At 35.7% G+C, this 20,291-nt stretch overlaps 1 protein-coding gene across 1 annotated transcript; it reads left to right on the forward strand.

Annotated features, from left to right (window-relative positions):
• The first annotated feature begins 4,405 nt into the window (after nt 1-4,405).
• Nucleotides 4,406-15,466, forward strand: c1qtnf6a (C1q and TNF related 6a). Its single transcript, XM_056450953.1, has 3 exons — nt 4,406-4,455; nt 13,133-13,318; nt 14,269-15,466. Exons 2-3 carry the CDS (start codon nt 13,141-13,143, stop codon nt 14,814-14,816), a joined length of 726 nt encoding a protein of 241 aa, XP_056306928.1. The 5' UTR covers nt 4,406-4,455; nt 13,133-13,140; the 3' UTR covers nt 14,817-15,466.
• Nucleotides 15,467-20,291: the final 4,825 nt, after the last annotated feature.

The following is a 20,291-nucleotide window of genomic DNA, read 5'->3' on the forward strand; positions in this document are numbered from 1 at the left end:
TTAAATTACTTTAAATACTTTAAGATGAATACTAGTATCTTTATGCAGTTTATGTGTATGTGATATTTAATCTTATTATCTATTTATTTAGTGTATAATTGTGCATGTCTGACATTTCTTCTTTGGTATTTGAAATAAAGTGTTGTTGTTTGTGTATGTATCTATATTACTCATTATGTAGGCCTATTTACATGAATTTCATTTTCTGAGATGAAACAAACAAAGCAAAAAAATGTATAAATATATAAATATATATTTATAAATCTAGAAATAATATTACATATTTATATATATCTTTTGCATTTTATTAATGCAATGTTGTTGGTGAGACAACTTTTGTAATCTTTTGTAAGCTGTTTGGACAGAACTGTGTGTAGGTATAGTGTGTCCGCTGTCATACTGGGGTGATATAAAATTAGTATTAAATTTCCTGACGTTAAAATAGGATCCAAATCCCTCCCATTTTCAGGCCCACCGTAACGTGACGGTAAAGTGTGGTTTTTCTGCCCACCGAATTAATATATGCGTATAATCATATCAACAAGACCAAGAATGATCTTGAATGATCAAGAATGAGTTTTACAAGTTTAAAAACGTTTTTAAAACAGTGCATGTCTGTAATAAATTACAGCAATTTTATCACCACAGCCACATGTCAGTTCAATTATAAAAGAAGCCGCTTCAATCTTGGTTTGTGGACGTTACATCAGGTTTATTTTGTACATTAACGTAATGGATATCCATATAGTGGATATTAATGTGGATCCGGTCACATTTGCCGTACTTTGTAACGACATTGTGTGTGACTCATCATTGCAGAAAGGCTTGAGTTAACTCCACAACAGATACATCAAATAATCATCAAGATAGTTCTTACTATAGTATTTCTCAAACATTAAGTGAGATCTGCTTCCTTCATGTCTGTCACTGTGCTGTTTATCTGACACAGCCGAGGCGGAGATTGAGGCATACTCTGACAGGCATGGTGGGCAGGGAGAAATAGCATTAAAGGCACAGGCAACAAAAACAGCTACATTGTGTTCAGAGCAGAAAATCCAATATTTTGGAAGGTATAATAAATAATATGAAGGGTGTTTTGAGCTGAAACTTCATAGACACATTCTGGAGACACACTTATCTTAAATCTTGAAAAAGGGGTAAAATAGGTTTTAACGTGGATATAAACAAAGCATTACAATAAAGTCTTTACAGTAAACATTAGGATCATTGTACAGTAAAAATTTTCCCAACACACAATTTTTAAAACTGCTTTACAGAGTTTTGTTGTAAAGAGGTTTAGGGTAAACAACAGCTTGAATTCTGTGCATATTACCTATACTTGTGTTCCACTGAATAAATCCATACGAGATTGGAATGGTTGAAACTATTTCATTTATATTCAGATGCTACAGATGGTTGTTACCCCCCAAAATACAAGCTTCGTAAAAATCGTTCTCACAAGTCCTGATGCTCATGGAAAATAATTATGTGTGCAAAACCGCAGAGGAGAATGTTGGACAACAATTGAGAGGAAAATGAGGAAGCAGATGGAGAGGAATAAGCACGGGTTAAGTACAGGACAAAAATCAGCCTTTTGTCAATCATAGGTCAATGACAGACCCTAATTTTCTTTCCATGTGGAGAGAATGAGGTGGTTACTATTACATAAGTAATAGGAATTCATCCAGTGACCCAGACGTGCTAATGTAAAACAGATGACTGTGTATTGCAAGAAGGGTGTGCATTAAATTTAATGTTTACAGAACCTCAAAAGTCCTTCTTTTATTACACAGATGCTGCATTTGTGCATAACCTAAAATGCCGTATAAATGCAGTATTGACCATCATGTGTCAAGCTCTGACTTCTATACTCTAACCAGATATAATACACAGATACACTTAATACGCACAATTTACTTAGAATATGTACAAGGCAATGTAAACCACGCTCCAAAAAAGTAAATGATTATGTAAATATTACTATTATTATTATTATTATTATTATTATTATTATTATTATTATTATTATTATTATAAAAACACTACATTTTTTATTTTCAGAAAATAGTTCTGAAAATCTATATCTGGAAATCTATAATTATAATTATTATTATTTTTTCAATTTACAAGTATAGCTTATAGTGTAATTCATCATCTCTAGTTTTGTATAATGGGATAGACATTATGTTTCTATCAACACCTTTCAATAATGCCAAGGGGAGAAAAGATGAAGAGAAAGTGAAAAAAATAAATAAATAAAGAACCCTGCCTAAGACAACATACCTCTCATACTCTGCTGAGGAAAGAGAATAAAGATGAAGGTAAGTGCAATAAAGCTTTGTTAAAAGAATAATTTACCCATTCATCAAATAATTGGGTATATTTATTCATTTATTCAGTTTCTTTTCGGCTTAGTCCCTTTATTAATCTGGGGTAGCCACAGCGGAATGAACCGCAATCTTATTCAGCATATGTTTTACGCAGCGGATGCCCTTCCAGCTGCAACCCGTCACTGGGAAATAATTGGGTGTATGGGTATATATACATATATATACATATATACACACATACACAGATAGATAGATAGATATCTATATCTATATCTATATCTATATCTATATCTATATCTATATCTATATCTATATCTATATCGATAGATAGATAGATAGATAGATAGATAGATAGATAGATAGATAGATAGATAGATAGATAGATAGATAGATAGATAGATAGATAGATAGATAGATAGATAGATAGATAGATAGATAGATAGATAGATAGATAGATAGATAGATAGATAGATAGATATATCTATCTATCTATCTATCTATCTATCTATCTATCTATATATATATATATATATATATATATATATGTATATGTGCTCTCATAGCGGGAAAATTGAAAACAAAACCTTCGTTGTAGCACATTTGTAAACACAACACTGACAACCCATGTCTCCAAACAATTCTCCTTCTTCCACTTGTTTTAATTATGGTTGGCAACACAATGTGGCGTCTCTCTGCCATCTGAACATTGTAACAGGTAAAAACAGTCTTTGAAGCTATCATGCATATTAATGAAGTTGAACCTCATTCACAATAGAGTGCGCTGATTGGCGGTCTGGAAAGACTTGGAAGTCTTTCTTATGAAATAATGCTGAAAGCTCAAAGATGTCACTTTGTACCTGCCGGTACAGACATCCAGTCTACAAGCTGGAATTCATGCAAGGATCTAATCGCCGTGACGTGGCTTCAAAATTTCTTTTCAAACCGGAAGAATGAATTTGCTCGAAATAACGCAAAAACAACCAATTTTCACTTTTTTGTGAAATATGTGTCCTAATAGTGTTTTTAGCAGCGTGGGACACATATATGACTGTCTACATCTCAAAAAAAGTGTTTTGGTGTTTCGTGACCCTTTAAATTGCAGCACGTTAAGCTCTCTTAGCCACCATAAGATGGCGACAAGGAGCATAAACTTATACAGACAGCAGCTTTAAAAGAATAATTGCCCATAAAATTCACTTACCCTTCACTTGTTCCAAATCTGAGGGGTTTTTTTTTATATTTAAAAGCAAACTGAAAACCTGCATCCATTGACATGGTGATTATTTTTCCTACTATGGATGTGAATGGTTCCACGTTGTAAGCTTTCTTCAAAATGTATTCCTTTGTGTTCAACAGAAGAAAGAAACACTTAAAGCTTTATAACCATGAGGGTGAGTAAACAGTGAATTGTCATTTTAGGGGAACTATCCCTTTAAATATCAATGTCTAAATGAAAATTTAATGCAAAAAGGCTGATCAATAAATTTAGTTTAGGGTTAGATCCTCGAAAACACCATGTTAAGTCTCCACCATGATAGAAAAACATCTTTATGCCCTTCAAAAATTCCAGCAGTAAGTTTTGCTGACTATTTTCCTGAAATTCCTTTGTGTAAGATAAACATGGCTCTCTGAAGACCAAAGTCTGAGTTATTCACGTACCAAACCACATAATGCTAACATGAAGCATGTATAGAGTTTCTGTGTGGGTTTGATTGTGTGTGGGTCTATAAATGTTTATGTTTACAAGTCATGCAGAATTTCACATCGTTCACCACTTTCTAGAAGCGAAAAACCTTAAAAAAGAAAATTCTACTTCGCAATGCAGTCAAAAATCATTCATGGAGACTAAAGTCAATCTTTCTTATGTCTAAACCGATTGTCAATACATTTCAGAGAAAAGCAAAATAGGAGGAAGAGTACAATAAATAGGAAAGTTCTCTCAGCTGGGAGACTCAATGCGTGGGACGCTGAGGGTGAATTAGAAAGCAAGAAAGGGAGGGAGAAAGAGAGAAGGAGGGAGGGAGGGAGAAATAAGCTGACCGAAGATTTTTCCCTTTTCTTTTCTCCTTCTTCTCTGCTCAGCTCACTGTCCAAGACTGCAGCAGGAAACACATCTACAAGTACTGTAAGTCTTGCTTGCACACACACAACACACACATGCGCATATAATATCACCAACAGGAAATTGTGTTTATAGTTGTTCATTTCGGCTTTTTATAATGGAAAATTAGTTTGTGATCAAACTGTGCAGCCTCATTTAGGTGATCTGTTAGTTACAGTGCTCAGAAAAGTACATCTTGCCAGCACATGGACAGCTGGAGACAAGAGAACATGTGCAAAGCGTTCATGCTCTGCCACGGCTCAGATCCACAGTTGATGATTCACACGCCTGCACTTTTACAGTACAGTCATTTGGGAAAACAGACTTCATGTTAGCATGTTTTTAATTAGGAGGCTGCAGGCTATATGATTATAACAAGTGATTCTGACTGGCGTACTGAATGTTAAATGTTAGACAAGTCTTTTTGTGAAAGATACAGATGTTGTTATTTGATGCTGGTGTTTTATGAATATGCTCTTTCCGTCTTTAGCCTGGTCTATTATATCGTGCATCTTTTATTATGATGCACACGTGGCAAATCCACCCCTGAAGTATTCATTAATTCCTTTTTTACTTATTTTTAGTTCTCCAAAATTGTGTACACTTGTGTGTGTGTGTGTGTGTGTATATATATATATATATATAATATATATATATGTATATATATACACAACTATTTTAAAGTCAATACAATTCTTGAGATTTTGGGGACAACATTTTTTATATTCAATCCACTTAAATTTTTAAGTGGATTCTTTAGTTAACTTAATCATTTTGTGTTGGGACAACATGAAGCAATTCTGTGGAACCCAGCATTTCTTACAGTATATATATATATATATATATATATATATATATATATATATATATATATATATATATATATATATATATATATATATATATATATATATATATATATATATATATATATATATACATACAGTTGAAGTCAGAATTATTAGCCCCCTTTAAATTTTCTTTTCTTTTTTAAATATTTCCCAAGTTATGTTTAACTGAGCAAGAGAATTTTCACAGCATGTTATTTTATCAGTATGTTTTCCCATCTGCGGTCGCAGAAAATAAAGTAAAATAATGGGTGTTAAATTACAGAAATTTACTGTAAAATAGCGGACGTTAAATTACAAAAATTTCCTTAGATTTAAATTTCCTGTAAATTTCTGTAATTTGCCATCTGTTATTTTAAGCTCAATGTCTGTAATTTAACGTCCGTGATTTTACGTTTTTTCATGCTGTAATTTGGTAGTTGTCTGTGCATTTGGTGGTCATTTTATAAATTTCTTTCTCCTTTTGAACAAAACAAGAAATCCTCAAGAATGTTGGGAAAAAGCAGAAATTGACATTCATAGTAGGAACAAAATAATACTGTGAAAGCCATAGTATGGCTGTTTTTCCCTCTACATTGTTCAAAATATCTTCTTTTTGTGTTTAACAGAATTGAAACAATGAAGGTTGAGTAAATGACAGAAAATTCATTTTTGAGTGAACTATCCCTTTAATTTCATATGCTTTTTTGATCTCTGTCAAGCTTAGGTATATATTTAAAACTTAGTATGTCACCATATATATATATATATATATATATATATATATATATATATATATATATATATATATATATATATATATATATATATATATATATATATATATATATATATATATATATAAAACTCTTGAATCTTACTTTTAACTACTTGGATGCATCAATTACTCATGGGTCTCAATGGGTAAAAGCCAAATAGATAGTTTATCAAGCTTTATCAGACCAGTCAACATCATACGTGTCTGCTATAGCGTCTGTGAAAGCGAATTTTATTTACAGATTAAACATGTTAAATTTGTGCTTGTTGGTATGAAGGATTGTCTGAGAAATACATGCTGTAATTTGGTGGCTGTCTGTGCATCTGGTGCAGTGTGCACTTATTGTGTGTACAAAAGTCTCAGCAGCGTTATTATAATCTGATGTAACAAAGAGCCTACCACAAGATCCTAAATCCTTCAGCTCATTCCAAATTTCAGTACAAAATAGGCTTTGAGTTACAGTACATTCTTCCAGTTGTTGTTCTGATTTTCAAGTGAGATTTACAAAGCTTTAGATCTTGATCTATTCTATCAAGAATGGGGAAACTGAGATGATCAACATGTGCTTCTGATTCTAGCTTTGAATACGACTTTGTTGAACATGACTGAATGCATTGTGAATTTGAGCTGTCAAATTTGCTACACTACAACAGTTCAAAGCATAATATAGAAAATATTACAGTTTAAAATATTTTTGAATACATCTTAAAGGGAAAAATATTTGTCGAAGCTGAATTTTCAGTCATCATTCTTCAGTCTGTGAGTTTTAGAAACAGTTGCTGCTTAATGTTCTTTGAGGCCACATACATTTCAAAATTCTTTATTTAAAAAATAGACACGTCCACACTGTTTTGATCAACCTAATGCATCATAGCAGAATAAAAGTATAAATTAATGTATAAATAAAAAATTACAGACCTCAAACCTAAGTAAAACTAAATGAAAAGCCGTTGTTTTTATGTTTGCTGGTCAATTGTATGTCTTTTACTGACAGGGAATGCAATTGTAATATGATGTTTTATATCCACTGATTAAAGCTGCGATTTAAGGTCCACTTGCAGTTTTCCTGGCCATGAACAAGAAATGTTTGACCTGCATATAAAACAAGCAGCCAAGTTTTCATTGTTTTGGGATGTTCATCTGAAAAAGATTATAGCATAATCATGATTGATTTAAATAATAGCACTATATGACTGCATGGAAACATAACACTGTTTACACTTTTTAAAGACAGTGATGGTTAATATCCATACATTAGGCTGGCAAAGGAGATATTATTTTAACAGTGAAGATTAAGATCAGAACACTTTGAGATATCTGTTCATTCTCATGAGACATAACTGTCATATAAGAACTGGATTCTGTCAAGTGGAGAGACATATGGACTGAACTCTGTTAGTTTAGCTGTAGTCCTGTGTGCTAGTTGGACTCAGACCAACAGAAACATTAATCCGTGTCCTGAGGGGGCCTACATTTGTCAGGCTGCATTCCACTCTTAACATTATCCAGAAACTTTCTATTTTCCAAGATTACGCTAATACAGTCTACCTTAATGATCCCAGTGATAAATACAGAGGTGCTTCCACAGTATCACAGTTGCGGAAGAATAACAGTGTGTGGAGAGTGACTGTAGAGAGTGACTGAAATGCATGAAATAAACCAATCTTTCAAAAAAAGGAGGTTTTTATAGAAATTCCATAAAGATAGCCTTTGTTTAAATAATATTACTTTTCAGTGAACAGTTCTTAAACGAAGAATTGTTTGCAATCTTGCCAATAAAATTCGATTTAGGCCTTTGTAATAGATACTAGGGTTGCACAGTTTACCGGTACTTCGGCAGCACATCGATACTATGGCACCAAAATACTGGTGGTGCCTCTGTAGTTTGTAAATGTTAGTATTGTCATTAACGGTTCTAAAATAGTTAATGTTGCATGTGGAAAAGTCACTAAAATGCTCACACATTTCTGCCAACAAATAATCAAGACCACTTTATTTTATTTTAATAGTCTGCATTAAGGCTGCAAAACTGTGTAGAATTTGTGCCGTGTTTTCTGATGCTTCAAATACACATCTGAATCAATACATTTTTGTTTCTGTGAAAATGATTTAGCTACAATGACCGTGACAATCTCTTAAAAAGAACAACTCACTAAAGTGAAATTTGGAATTACGTTGGATTCTTACCTGATAAGACTGAAAAAATACAACAGATGAGAAAAAAACAAAAATAGCATTAGGAAACAAGAAGAAAAACTAAATTTTCACTTCATATTTTGTTGGAAAAAAATCTCTTCTTTTAACAAAATTTCGATTTCGATAATTTGCATCTTAATTTTAATGTATTTTTAGTTAGTCAGTTATCTACAAAATAAACAAAAAAACAAATAATATTGGAGGTGAAGTGACGTGCGTTAAAAGCCGCTATTTTTCCACGGCCCAAACAACCTGTTAAACAAAAGTGAAATATTCACAATTTAATTATAAGTATTATCAACACAATCTCACGGCAATTCGTAACTTTGATTTAGTGGCCAATTCGTATCAATTCCTACGATCTAAATCGTACAATTTAGTAGGATTTGCTCATCACCCAGTGACGGTTGGGTGCCACGCCTCCTTTTTAAAAACGTACATTTTCTCGTACGAAATCGTATGAATTAGCCACTAAACTGACAAAATGTAAAATACTTACGTTTTCTCATGAGATCAGGCTGGTATTTTAGTATTTCGGACAATTTGCTTTATTTCGTAGATTTGAGTTCTAAATTAATACAGTACCATGATACTACTTGGTATCATGATACTTTAGCTGGTACAGTATCGTGGCCTAAATTTATGGTATCGTGAAAACCCTAGATACTGACCAGTTTTGGCTTTATGTGCTTTTTTAAATCTTAAAGTGTCTGTAGCCATTGACCTGTATTTTATGAATCTACTGAAAAACAAAATGAAAAGAAAAGGCTAACATGTATCACTCTGAGCACAAGTCATGATCAAGCAGATCAACTGAAATTAACAGAGGTTTCACATAGGCATAGGCTGGAATAGGATTCTGACGGTATGATAACCTTGGAAAAAAATATCACGGTTTCCGGTATTGTGATTACTGCTCTAAAATATTATTCTTTTTCCATGTCTGGGTAAAAAACCAAAACTTTTTTCTAGAGATGCTCCGATCAGGATTTTTGCAGCCGATACCGAGTAACGATTCTTTGTCATTGTGATTGCCAATACTGAGCATCGATTCTGATGCTTCACGCTTTATAATGCAGTATGAACCTTAAGTGGAGATCTCTCCTCACCTAAAAGAATAAATTAAGCATGCTGCATACAATACCTTAAACACATCTTTTTTTAACCATTTAGTGTGGACATGTCATGGCCAGAAGGAGCTTTACAGAAAATAATATAACATTGATATAAAAACTGGTAAGAAAAATTACAAACAATGCAATTTGGAAACACTACAAATGATGAAAGAAGAATTCAACATGTCTTAATTAAGAGAAAGATTTGGAGTACATGATGCATAAGCCATTAAGGTCCTTTTTACATCACACTAATTGCTCTGGTCCAGTTGAAATTAACCAAAATACAGTTGTGACAACATCCATCACTTGTTGATCAGATGTGTAATTGAAGAAGTTAAAATGCATACCTATAAATCTAATAATTCTTTTAAAAAAAGGAAATAGACCTATAAACTACTGTTTATTGCACAAGTATATTAAAAGAAGTTATATCATTAAATATTCATAAAAAAAGTTTTGTTTATCTAATAATTCCAGTCAGCATTTAGGGAACCTGCAATATTGTCAAAAACACAGAACTTTCAGTTGTTTGTGTAGAAAGACCTAAATACATGCAGGAAAACAGTAAAGCAGTAAACATGTCAGGCTAAATAATTAAAATGAATCATTGACTTCTGCTGTCTTCATTTGTTTCAAAAACACAAGTTTAAAACGGCATCTTTGGATATCTTTTCTGCTGGAGACACTATTGTCTTAAAAAACAAATCAAAATAAAAATGTAAATTAAATAATCTTACACATACTTCAGGAATGGTACAGCAGAAAATGTTGGCGGTTTTAAAACCTTGACTTTTCCAAACAGCGTTATACCTTGAAAATGGTTATCGACCCATGCCTAGTTTCACACTTCTGCTTCGTTTCATTTGGTCTAATGGCAAGAATTGATACATTGTAACATTTTTCTGCCATTAAGGTCCTTTTTACATCACACTAATTGCTCTGGTCCAGTTGAAATTAACCAAATTACAGTTGTGACAACATCCATCACTTGTTGATCAGATGTGTAATTTAACATTTTCTAAACCGCTTTTTTTTTAATTCACAGAAGTAAAGGAAAAGCCAGCAGACAACATGACGCTTAAGTATGATGGAGAGAAGACTGCGCTGACTGTATCTCTGGTCATCATATATTAGGGATCCACCAATATGGATTTATTGGCCGATATCCAATAACTCTCAAGATTTGGAGGCTAATAACCAATATATTAGCCAGTAAATATAAATATTTCATAATGTTATATTTTTATAGAGTCACCAGCTGGTTTTATTTTAAAAACTTCATAAAAGTTTGAACTAATCTTATGAACTGAAAGTCTGTAGCAAAAATCAAAAAAAATAAAAAATAAAATAAAATCAAAACTGCAAGGTGATTATATAGACAGGTAGTTCTGTACCATTATGTAAACTATCGGCTTAAAGATATCAGCCTAATTTTGATATTGAACCGATAACATTAAAAATAGCATTTGTTGGCCGATATCGATATGGCCACTGACATATTGTGCATCCTTATCGTATATTATATAGTTTGTACCTCACTCTGAACAAAGTGTAAATGGAGACGTACACACATCGCGGTGCTTTTACTGAATCTTTTGGTTTTGGACACACAGAAAGCGACTCGAACCTGGGAAACACCAAACAAATAGCACCAACGAAACCCAACTCTGTTGTCAACCCGCTCTTTAAGATCAACCTGCTCTTTAAGATCTCAACCCGCTCTTAAAGATCTCAAAACTCAGGGCTTCTAGTAGTACCTAGAATAGCAAAGTCGAGTAAAGGAGGTCAAGCCTTCTCATTTATGGCTACTAAAATGGCTCAGACACACTCTCCCAATTCAAAACTAGATTAAAGACCTATCTTTTTAGTAAAGCATACACTCATCGCATCTCTTAGCGGTATGATACATGAATGTGCTCCACACAGGTTTTTGCATCTAGTTTATATACACTATGAACAGCAGCTATGCTAATTATTTTCTTTATTCTCTATTTCCACCTGGGGATACTCATCCCTGGCCCTCAAACTATGCAGCGCCGCTGATTCGATCCAAGACTAGTGTCGAGATGATCCCAAGTTTTCCATATCCTAGACCAGGCCGTATCCTGAGCAGCTGCTGTGGTGGTCATGGAGGAGTGGAGAGCATGAGACTGTTCCTGTGATGCTCCAGGGACAGACGAGTCTTCGCTAAGGTCCAGCTTCCAGCCTCCGGCACTTGGACTGCAGCTCTGCACAAGATGTTTGGCCAGTGGAGAAATGGTTGTGCCCAACTGAGCCTGGTTTCTCTCGAGGTTTTTTAATTCTTCACTTTCGCCAATTGGTGAAGTTTTTTCCTCGCCGCTGTCGCCACTGGCTTGCATGGTTCGGGATCTGTAGAGCTGCGCATCGATGGATTTGCCCTTTAATGTTTGAACCCTCAGTAGTGATTAATAAACAAAACTGAACTGAGCTAAACTGAACTGAACTTTAACACTGAAAACTGAACTGACACGGATTCAATTTACTATAATATTTCATGTGCTTTATGAGAGCTATTTTTGTCTGTGAACTTAGGAATCGCACAGACAATACATAAACAAAGCAGCATTTAGTACCATAATCACAGCAATTCTCACTCACCACGAAGAGATTCACTTCTGAATACATGTCTGATAATCTAATAATCTATATCATTTGTAAACATTTGAGAAATGTAACGAAATTGCAGCCAGCATCTTTGTGATTCTTGACTTGAATGTTTAGTTGCCACTTCACTTAACTACCTCACACTCACACTCGGATTTGTTGCTGAATAACCAGTCAGAGTGTTCTCTTTAGTCTACGCCGATTCTACATGCTAAATTGGACCAACAAGCTCTGATGTTAACCTGGCAAGAGTCGACATGTGGAACACACCAAACCAACTAGCCTGACCGATCACGTGTTATGATTGCTTACGGCTGGTCTCGCATTAGTCATCTTCGTTTTGAAGAATCCCCCCTTCCTCCCCTACTCTACTTCCTAGATGGGCAGCATGGTGGCCCAGTGGTTAGCACTGTTGCCTCACAGCAAGAACGTCATCGGTTCTAGTCCTTACCAGGCCAATCGACGTTTCTGTGAGGAGTTCACATGTTCTCCCTGTGCTCGTGTTGGATTCCCCCGGGTCCCCCGGTTTCCTCCTATCATCCAAAAACATACAACTTAAGTTAATAGACTAAGCCAAATTGGAACTATAGACTTGCTCCTAGTAAGTAGTTATCTCTTCACAGCAATCTCTAATTGCACATTAGCTTCAAACATCAGGGGAGTTCGAGATCTACCTGAGCTCAAACTCCCCTCTCGCTCTGCAAATGGGGGGAGCCCCAGTCTCGAGGATCTTAAAAGCTCAGGGCTCGCTCCCAGGACAGAATGCTAAACAAACTTTATAACCAATCTTAAGCTAAGTGTGAACTCTTGAAATGAAGCACAGATAAGGCATCCCATAATCCCATAATCCACAACGAATCTGACTACGGCAGTTTGTTTAGTCCAAAATTGTGAAGTACTTTTTGCAGCATCTGTTCAAGTTCTCACCACAATTGGACCGCTCCAGTGTTTGTTGAAAGTGTACCGAGACCTCCTCTTCATGCAGGTTGCAGGTCTGCTTTTGGTGCGCACTTGAGAGTGATTGCTGTACAAGTAAATAAGTAGATGAAAATAACTGAGCAGTCAGCAGAATGATGAGGATTTTTCCTTACTGACTGGGAGGCTGCAGAAGGGATTTGAGTTTGACTCTCTAAGACTGTAACTTCATATTTTCTCAGGTCACACCATGTTTGGGTTCCTCCTGCTTGCCTGTCTGTTTCTGCATCTGGTAGTCTCTGTACCTCAAGCACCCTGCCGTCGATGCTGTGACCACCTCCCCCCACTAGATGACTCTGCATCCACAAGAGAAGGCATGCCTACAATGCCTGAGGTCCGCACATACATCAATATGACCATTCTCAAAGGTAGATGAAAGTCTTCGAAGAGTGTTTCACCACACAACTAAAAGAATTATGCAGCTAATGAATTAACAAGCCTGTCAGTCACAAATAAATCTATATAGCTTTCAAATCAAAGCCTAAATTCTCAATGAAACTGTTGAAAAAAATCAACAGTTAAACTTTTGAAGCATCCGTAGGTGAGATAATATAGCAAGGTCCATCTCACTGTAACCAAATATTGACCCCAAGGATCCTTTTTGATTTCATCCTTGATGATTTCAGTTTTTCCCATTTCCAAATCTATTGCTGCATGCAAGATGTTGGATCTGAACTGCAAACTGAGCGTGACTGTAATTCAACAGGGAAATGCAGCTGGATGATGTAAATATGTGTTTTCAGCTGCTCTCTTCCTGTCCTTGAGCCTCAGTTAACCTCATTTGCTCCACCTCTCTGCTCCACTGGAGGCCTGCTTGGTGGACAGGAAGTATCAAACCTGGCAGGAAAGGTGCTGATGTGGCGGGAACCATATGAGGGTTGTTTTATGTGTCTGCGCATGCACACGTGTTAGTTATATATACACAGAAGTCTGCACGAAATGTGCTGTTTGGAAATTGAGCTCACAATTAGTGGGAAAATTATATGTTGACAAAAGAAAACAAAAGACAGAAAAAAATGTGAGTCAAAGTTTTCAACATTTTAGAAACTGATTTGAGGGGTTGTTTTCTCTGCCAGAATTTGTTTGAGCATTTTATGAGTTTCAGTGTTTTTAATATATAATTTTTCAATAATGTTTTAATTCTAAAAACATTATTTAATGCATTAATAATTCATAAATATCATATTTTGTATAAATTTGTACAAAAACTTAGGTAACTTACTAACCCTCAGTAAATGAAGTTACAGTGAACAATAACCTAAAGCCTGATTTATCTAGCTTTCTGCTTTTTGACACGTTTGATTGTTCTCACTTTAAGGTGACAAGGGTGACCGTGGAGAAAGGGGAACTCCTGGAAAGACTGGGATTGAGGGCCCTCAAGGACAACAGGGTTTTGAAGGCCCCAAAGGAGATAAAGGTCAGGCCGGAGCTCCTGGTGATGCTTGCAAATCCCAACATTCTGCTTTCTCAGTTGGCCGAAGGAAGTCACTTCACAGCATCGACCACTACCAGGCCCTGATCTTTGATACCATCTTCGTGAACACCCCCGAACACTTTAACATGTTTTCCGGCAAGTTCCGTTGCCACATAGCAGGGATCTACTTCTTTAATGTGAACATCCACACATGGAACTTCAAGGAGACGTACCTGCACATCATGCAGAATGACAACGCGAAGGCCATCATTTACGCACAGCCCAGTGACCGCTCCATTATGCAGAGCCAGAGCGTCATGCTGCCTCTGAAGGAGAGCGATGAGGTCTGGGTCCGGCTCTTCAAACATGAGCGGGAAAACGCCATCTACAGTGACGATGTGGATATTTACATCACATTTAATGGATACCTCATCAAACCAGAAATGGAGTGAGAGCAGAATGAATGATTATGAACAGAATGTTTGAAAATGAGCAATTTAACAAAGCTGAAAAGCATTTCATATTAGCTATATTTCTGGAAAAACTAAAACAAATGCAAAGCAGAAAAACCACAGGACTCAGCAGCCCCTTTCATGCATGAGGTCATTACTGGTATGGACATGATGTGTGAACAGAACCTTTTCAAAAACACTGATAAATCAGTTCAGACAGTTTTCAGGTAGAAGTTGTAAAATAACATGACATTTCAGCTAAAATGCTAGATAAAGTTTAATATTACCAGTATGAGCACACAGTGAGCTAATCATAAATCTTTACTGCACAATACTAGTTTGTTTTCTAAGCAAAAATCTGCAAGACGGCCATCTGACCATTACAACTGCCGGTGTCTGAGAAGTATATAAAAGGTTAAATCCAACATAGGTTCATTCTGAAAATGTAGCCCTTTATACATTTCTGGAAATCACAAATTATGTAGCCAGAGCTACATATGGCTGCATTTCATCTTTAAAGCAAATGCTACGGGGCGGTATGACGCCATTGCTTTTCTCATTTATCAGCTGACCGCTTACCTCCATATGGACAGCATTCCCACTGTTTCCAGTTTGTCCACTAGCTCGACATGTACGTCAGCAGACTTGAGACACAGAGCGGAGCGGACCACGGGTTCGAGTCCGAGAAGAACAATTCCAACACTATTGGTTGGGTTTAGGGAAGGGGGAGGGTGGGGTGATCGTCGGTTGGTCAGTCAGTAAGTCAGTCAGTTGACACCAGCCTCTAGTGGATTTATATGAAAACAGCAGGCACGAATGTCACTCGCTAAAGACGTTTGAGATCTAAAAAATACACAGCGACCTCTAGTGGATTCACGAAAACAACAACTGCAAAAAAAAAAAAAACGGAGCTCCTGGGACACATTTTACTCTCTCCATAAATGTATATACGGGGTATGTAATCAAAATGAGCCTGGATTGGTTATATCGGATAGAAAGTGCAATATGAAATTAGAGAAATAGTTCCCTCTATACTTCCTCATTCCTTATTCACACTCAAGAGTTCTGTTGAGCACAGAAGAAGTTATTCTAAAAAATGCTGGGAAAAAGAAAACATTAACATTAATGGTGGCTCTGAAACGCACAAATGTTCTGCTTGGTTTAGAAATTCTTGCATTGCTGAAATTGGTGATCTTCTTGAAAGCTGATCTCTTATTTGTGCAAAATTACTTAACCATCTCATTAAGTGAGGTTTATTAATAAACTAATTTCGGGAGGATCACGTGCTTATGATTTATCACAGCCGGTCTTGTATTAAGCTAATCAGTATCGTCCAATCATATGAGCCATAAGCTACTATAAATAACCACAGTTTTCAGTCCACCTTATCTTCGTTTGGAAGAAACCCCCCTTCCTCCCCATTCTCCTCCTTAACCTTAGATCGGGCGGCACGGAGGCCCAGTGGTTAGCACTGTTAGCCCCACAGCAAGAACACTGCCAACCCTGGTCCTGCCAGGTCGGTAGGTGTTTCTGTGAGGAGTTTGTATGTTCTCCCCGTGTCCGCGTGGGTTTTCCCCGGGTTCTCCGGTTTCCTCCCATCCAAAAAATATACATCATGCATAACAATGAAACATTTGTCTAGCCCCTTCTTTTTCCTCACGTGTTCCCTTAGCTACTGCAGACGGGGAGTTCTGAGATCCACCAAGCTCAGGCTCCCCTCTCGCTCTGCAAACGGGAGGAAGCCCCGGGCTCGAGGATCCCTTGAGCTCGGGGCTCTCTCCCGGGACAGCATGCCAAACAAGCTATTGATGAATCATCAGCTAAGTGTGAACTCTTGAATATAGAAACAAAACATTCCGTGGCGTTCTTCATTATAATAGGTTTGATCATGGATATTTGACAATGCCGACTTGCACATATATGTGGCACAGCTTTGGTTACAGGTCTGTTACAGTAATGATACAGTAAAAAAAAAAAAAAAAAAAAAAAGTCAGACAAGAGTAATGTTCTTTATTCCACACAAAAGAAGCTCAAATTTCTCAAATTTCAAAGTCAACCTGTAAGGGTTGTGTGGTGCTATCATCATTACAATTACAGCTGCACAATAAACAGTATAATCGCAATATAATATGTAATAAATGACATTTATGTATTGGTTATTTATCTAAATTTGACCAATCAGATGGGACCTTATTATTTTTATCCCAGATACCCAGTAGTTGCTGTTCTGGTATTTGCTGGAGTGGCCCAAAGGTGAACCCAGAGCTAAAAATAAACTCCAATGGCAGGAGTCGAGGAGTTGAGAAAAATGACAACAGCCAATCAGAGTAAGAATATTTAGTGAGGTTTTCACAATATTTTAACAATCTAGGCGCAAAGTCTAAAGCGCAGGGCTCAAAAGTATTAAGAGCTTGTCCGAGTCCCTTTTTGAAATTTTAAGGACAAAAAAATCTGCTCTGTGCCCCGGCGCATGGTCTAACAGCGTTGTGCTTATTCTCTTAATGAGTTATAGGTGTGTCTTATGCATAACATGCATTAAACCAATCAGAGTCTCTTCTCACAATCCCTTTAAGAGTCAGTTGCGTCACACCATGGCATTTGCTTTTTACATTGCAGACTTTGTAAGTGGAAAAACTGAACACTTTACTAGCAAGAAAACAGTTAAACAGACAATCTGCAGCGCGAGGATTAAGAATGAGCCTCCTCCATTCGGCCTCTCTCTTTTTTTAACTTTTACTCATTTACTTTTGAGGATAAGGAAATGGTGTTGTACACACTCCACTGAAGACATCCATTAGCCTACATAATTAATTTCTTTTGTTAAGTGCAAAGATATTTTTCAAAACTATTTCTAAATTCAGTTCTAATTTCCAGCAAACAAATAAATGAGCAATAATAATGAAGTGTGGTCAAAAAGCTAGTCATATTCAAACACACGTCCTATTCTTATGCCCCATATGGTGATGCATAAATCTCCAAACCCCGACAGGTGGACCAATCTAAAATTGTTTTTATTAAAACAAATAAAAATATGCATAAGAAATAAATAAATATGCATATAATCCATACTGCTGATAATAATGACATTATACAAATACAAATAGATAGCCGAATTCACGAGTAACCATAGAAAACCAGTGAGAAAAAATGGTAACGCACTTTACAGAGGCGAAGGTTTTAATCATAGATTACACATCTGCATCAATAAAAGAAAGAAATATAAGATATGAAATAGATAAGAAAAGAAAAAAATGAATAATAAACTTCTCTTTAACATCCTTTTTGGATATGTTATATAACCATTCATGCATTTAATTTTCCTGCCATTCATTTCTTAAGGCCACAATACAAATGTGTATTGACTGGTATATAAGGCTTATAGAAATTGTAATCCTTCTGGAGCTAGAAGAAATCTGTCCAAAGTCATAATTAAACACAGAAACATTCTCTGAAAATGTAATATTTGATTGCTGGAGCTCTCTGTATTAAACACTCTAGAATATTATTTCTGTCATGCAGCTAATAGAAAGGAGGCTGATTCCTGTCTAACTGCTGTGCACCAGTAAGAGGAGCTGCTCTGTCCTTAAATAAAGACTCATCAGTGGTTGAGTTATTTGACTTAAACCACACAATCTGTCACAGTTGTAAGTGACTGTTGTCAGATAGCTTTAGGCTCTTTTTATGCTTTTTGTTTCGCATATATATTAACAGTAAACACAAGCAAAATGACCTTACTCTTCTGTAAACAAGTTGAACTCAAATTCGGGAGATAGTGTATCTTATTATAAAAACAAAAATAATTATAATTAAATACAGAACCCTAACATGCCTGAAACAACTCTGAAATTGTACTTTGTGGTTGCTTGCTACTAGATTGAGTGTCACTGCTTTCAGTTGACTTTTTAGCAAGACACTAATCACTCAATTGTGCCCACTCAAATGCTAGTAAGACTATCACACACAGACGGCAGTTACGCTAGGCATGTGAAATTAAATCATACAAATATATTTCATATAGCTAATCACAACATTTCAAATTGCGATTGCGGTTCAATTTTGATAAATTCAGGTACAGAAATGGGATAATCAAATGTAAAATAGCACCATATAGTCTTCACTGAATAAATAATTTAATAAATGCATCTTTGTAAGAGTTACAGACAGTACAATTTCATGTGCCTGAATACGTTAAACTCTGGTGCCTGAATGCTTACACAGTCACTGGCCTAAAAACACATGCAAATGATCAACTTTCACTCCATTATGGTTTAACTCTTCAGCGGATCCAAAAATCTTCTGTGTTCTGAACTGTGGCTTCTGGTAAGCTATAATCCTAACATATCAACTCAATATTGAACATCCTGCGATATGACTATTGTAATTGTGCACATTGCAATTTGGATGCTGAAACGATATATTGTTCAGCCCTATTCTGATTCATTATTGCATCCTTTCAGAATAAAAAATTGATTGTTTAAAAATCGTATCAACCACAAAACTTTGTACAAAATAAATTTTTAATCTATTTTTTTAATCAATATCAGCCATCAGTCTGTTTTAAATTGTGGCTTAACTGCATGTGGAGGGAATCTGCTTACTTTGTGTTTGTGTGTGTGTGTGTGGCTCTGTTTATTGTAGGGATGGGGGTTTTTTGTTGATGTTCAAACAGGATGTATGTGGCTTTCCGTTTTCACTAGCAACAATCCACTTTAGAGTGACTCGCATGATTAAAACATCGAGGAGATTGAGATTAAATATTAGAAACCACAAGCCACCAACTCTAAAAAGTATTCAATACAAGCTGGAACTTGGTTTAGCTTCAGTCTGGAATATAAAATCTCTATCTCATGAATGAAGACATGAGATAAAAATAAAGACACGCTGCTGAGAAAAAAATGGTGCTGAGAAAATAATAACAAAAGAAATGGTGCTGAGAATAAAGAATAACTAAATATGGTGCTGAGAAAAAACAAAAACAAAAGAAATGGTGCTGAGAAAAAATAAATAAATAAATGCACTGGTACCAAAGCAGTCGCTAGAAGTGATTTGTATAAAGTGTTGGTGTGTATATAAACACACACATTGGTGCTTATGTTAAAATGCTGTCTGTATGGTAGTCAAGCCATTTTTGTTGATTTTAAATACTGCAATAAAGGTTTAACTACACTGATGTTAACTTGGATAAGTGATTAATTGTTTTCTTTTAAAATCTGTCCATGCTCAAAGGCAAACATGAATATTAATAAAAGATATCTTTTTCCACCTTAATTTGAATGAACGCATCCTTTTTTCTATTTATGCATAAAGAAATGTGACATCATGACAGGATTCTAACGATATGTTATAGATAAGTCTTTGGTGTCTCTAGAATGTGTCTGTAAAGTTTCAGCTCAAAATACTCATCACATAATTTATTATACCCTGCGTTCAATTTTGGTTTTAGAGCACATTGTAGCTGTTTTTGTAGCATGTGCC

This window comes from Danio aesculapii, chromosome 3 (genome assembly GCF_903798145.1).
Source record: "Danio aesculapii chromosome 3, fDanAes4.1, whole genome shotgun sequence".
Lineage (NCBI taxonomy): Eukaryota > Metazoa > Chordata > Actinopteri > Cypriniformes > Danionidae > Danio > Danio aesculapii.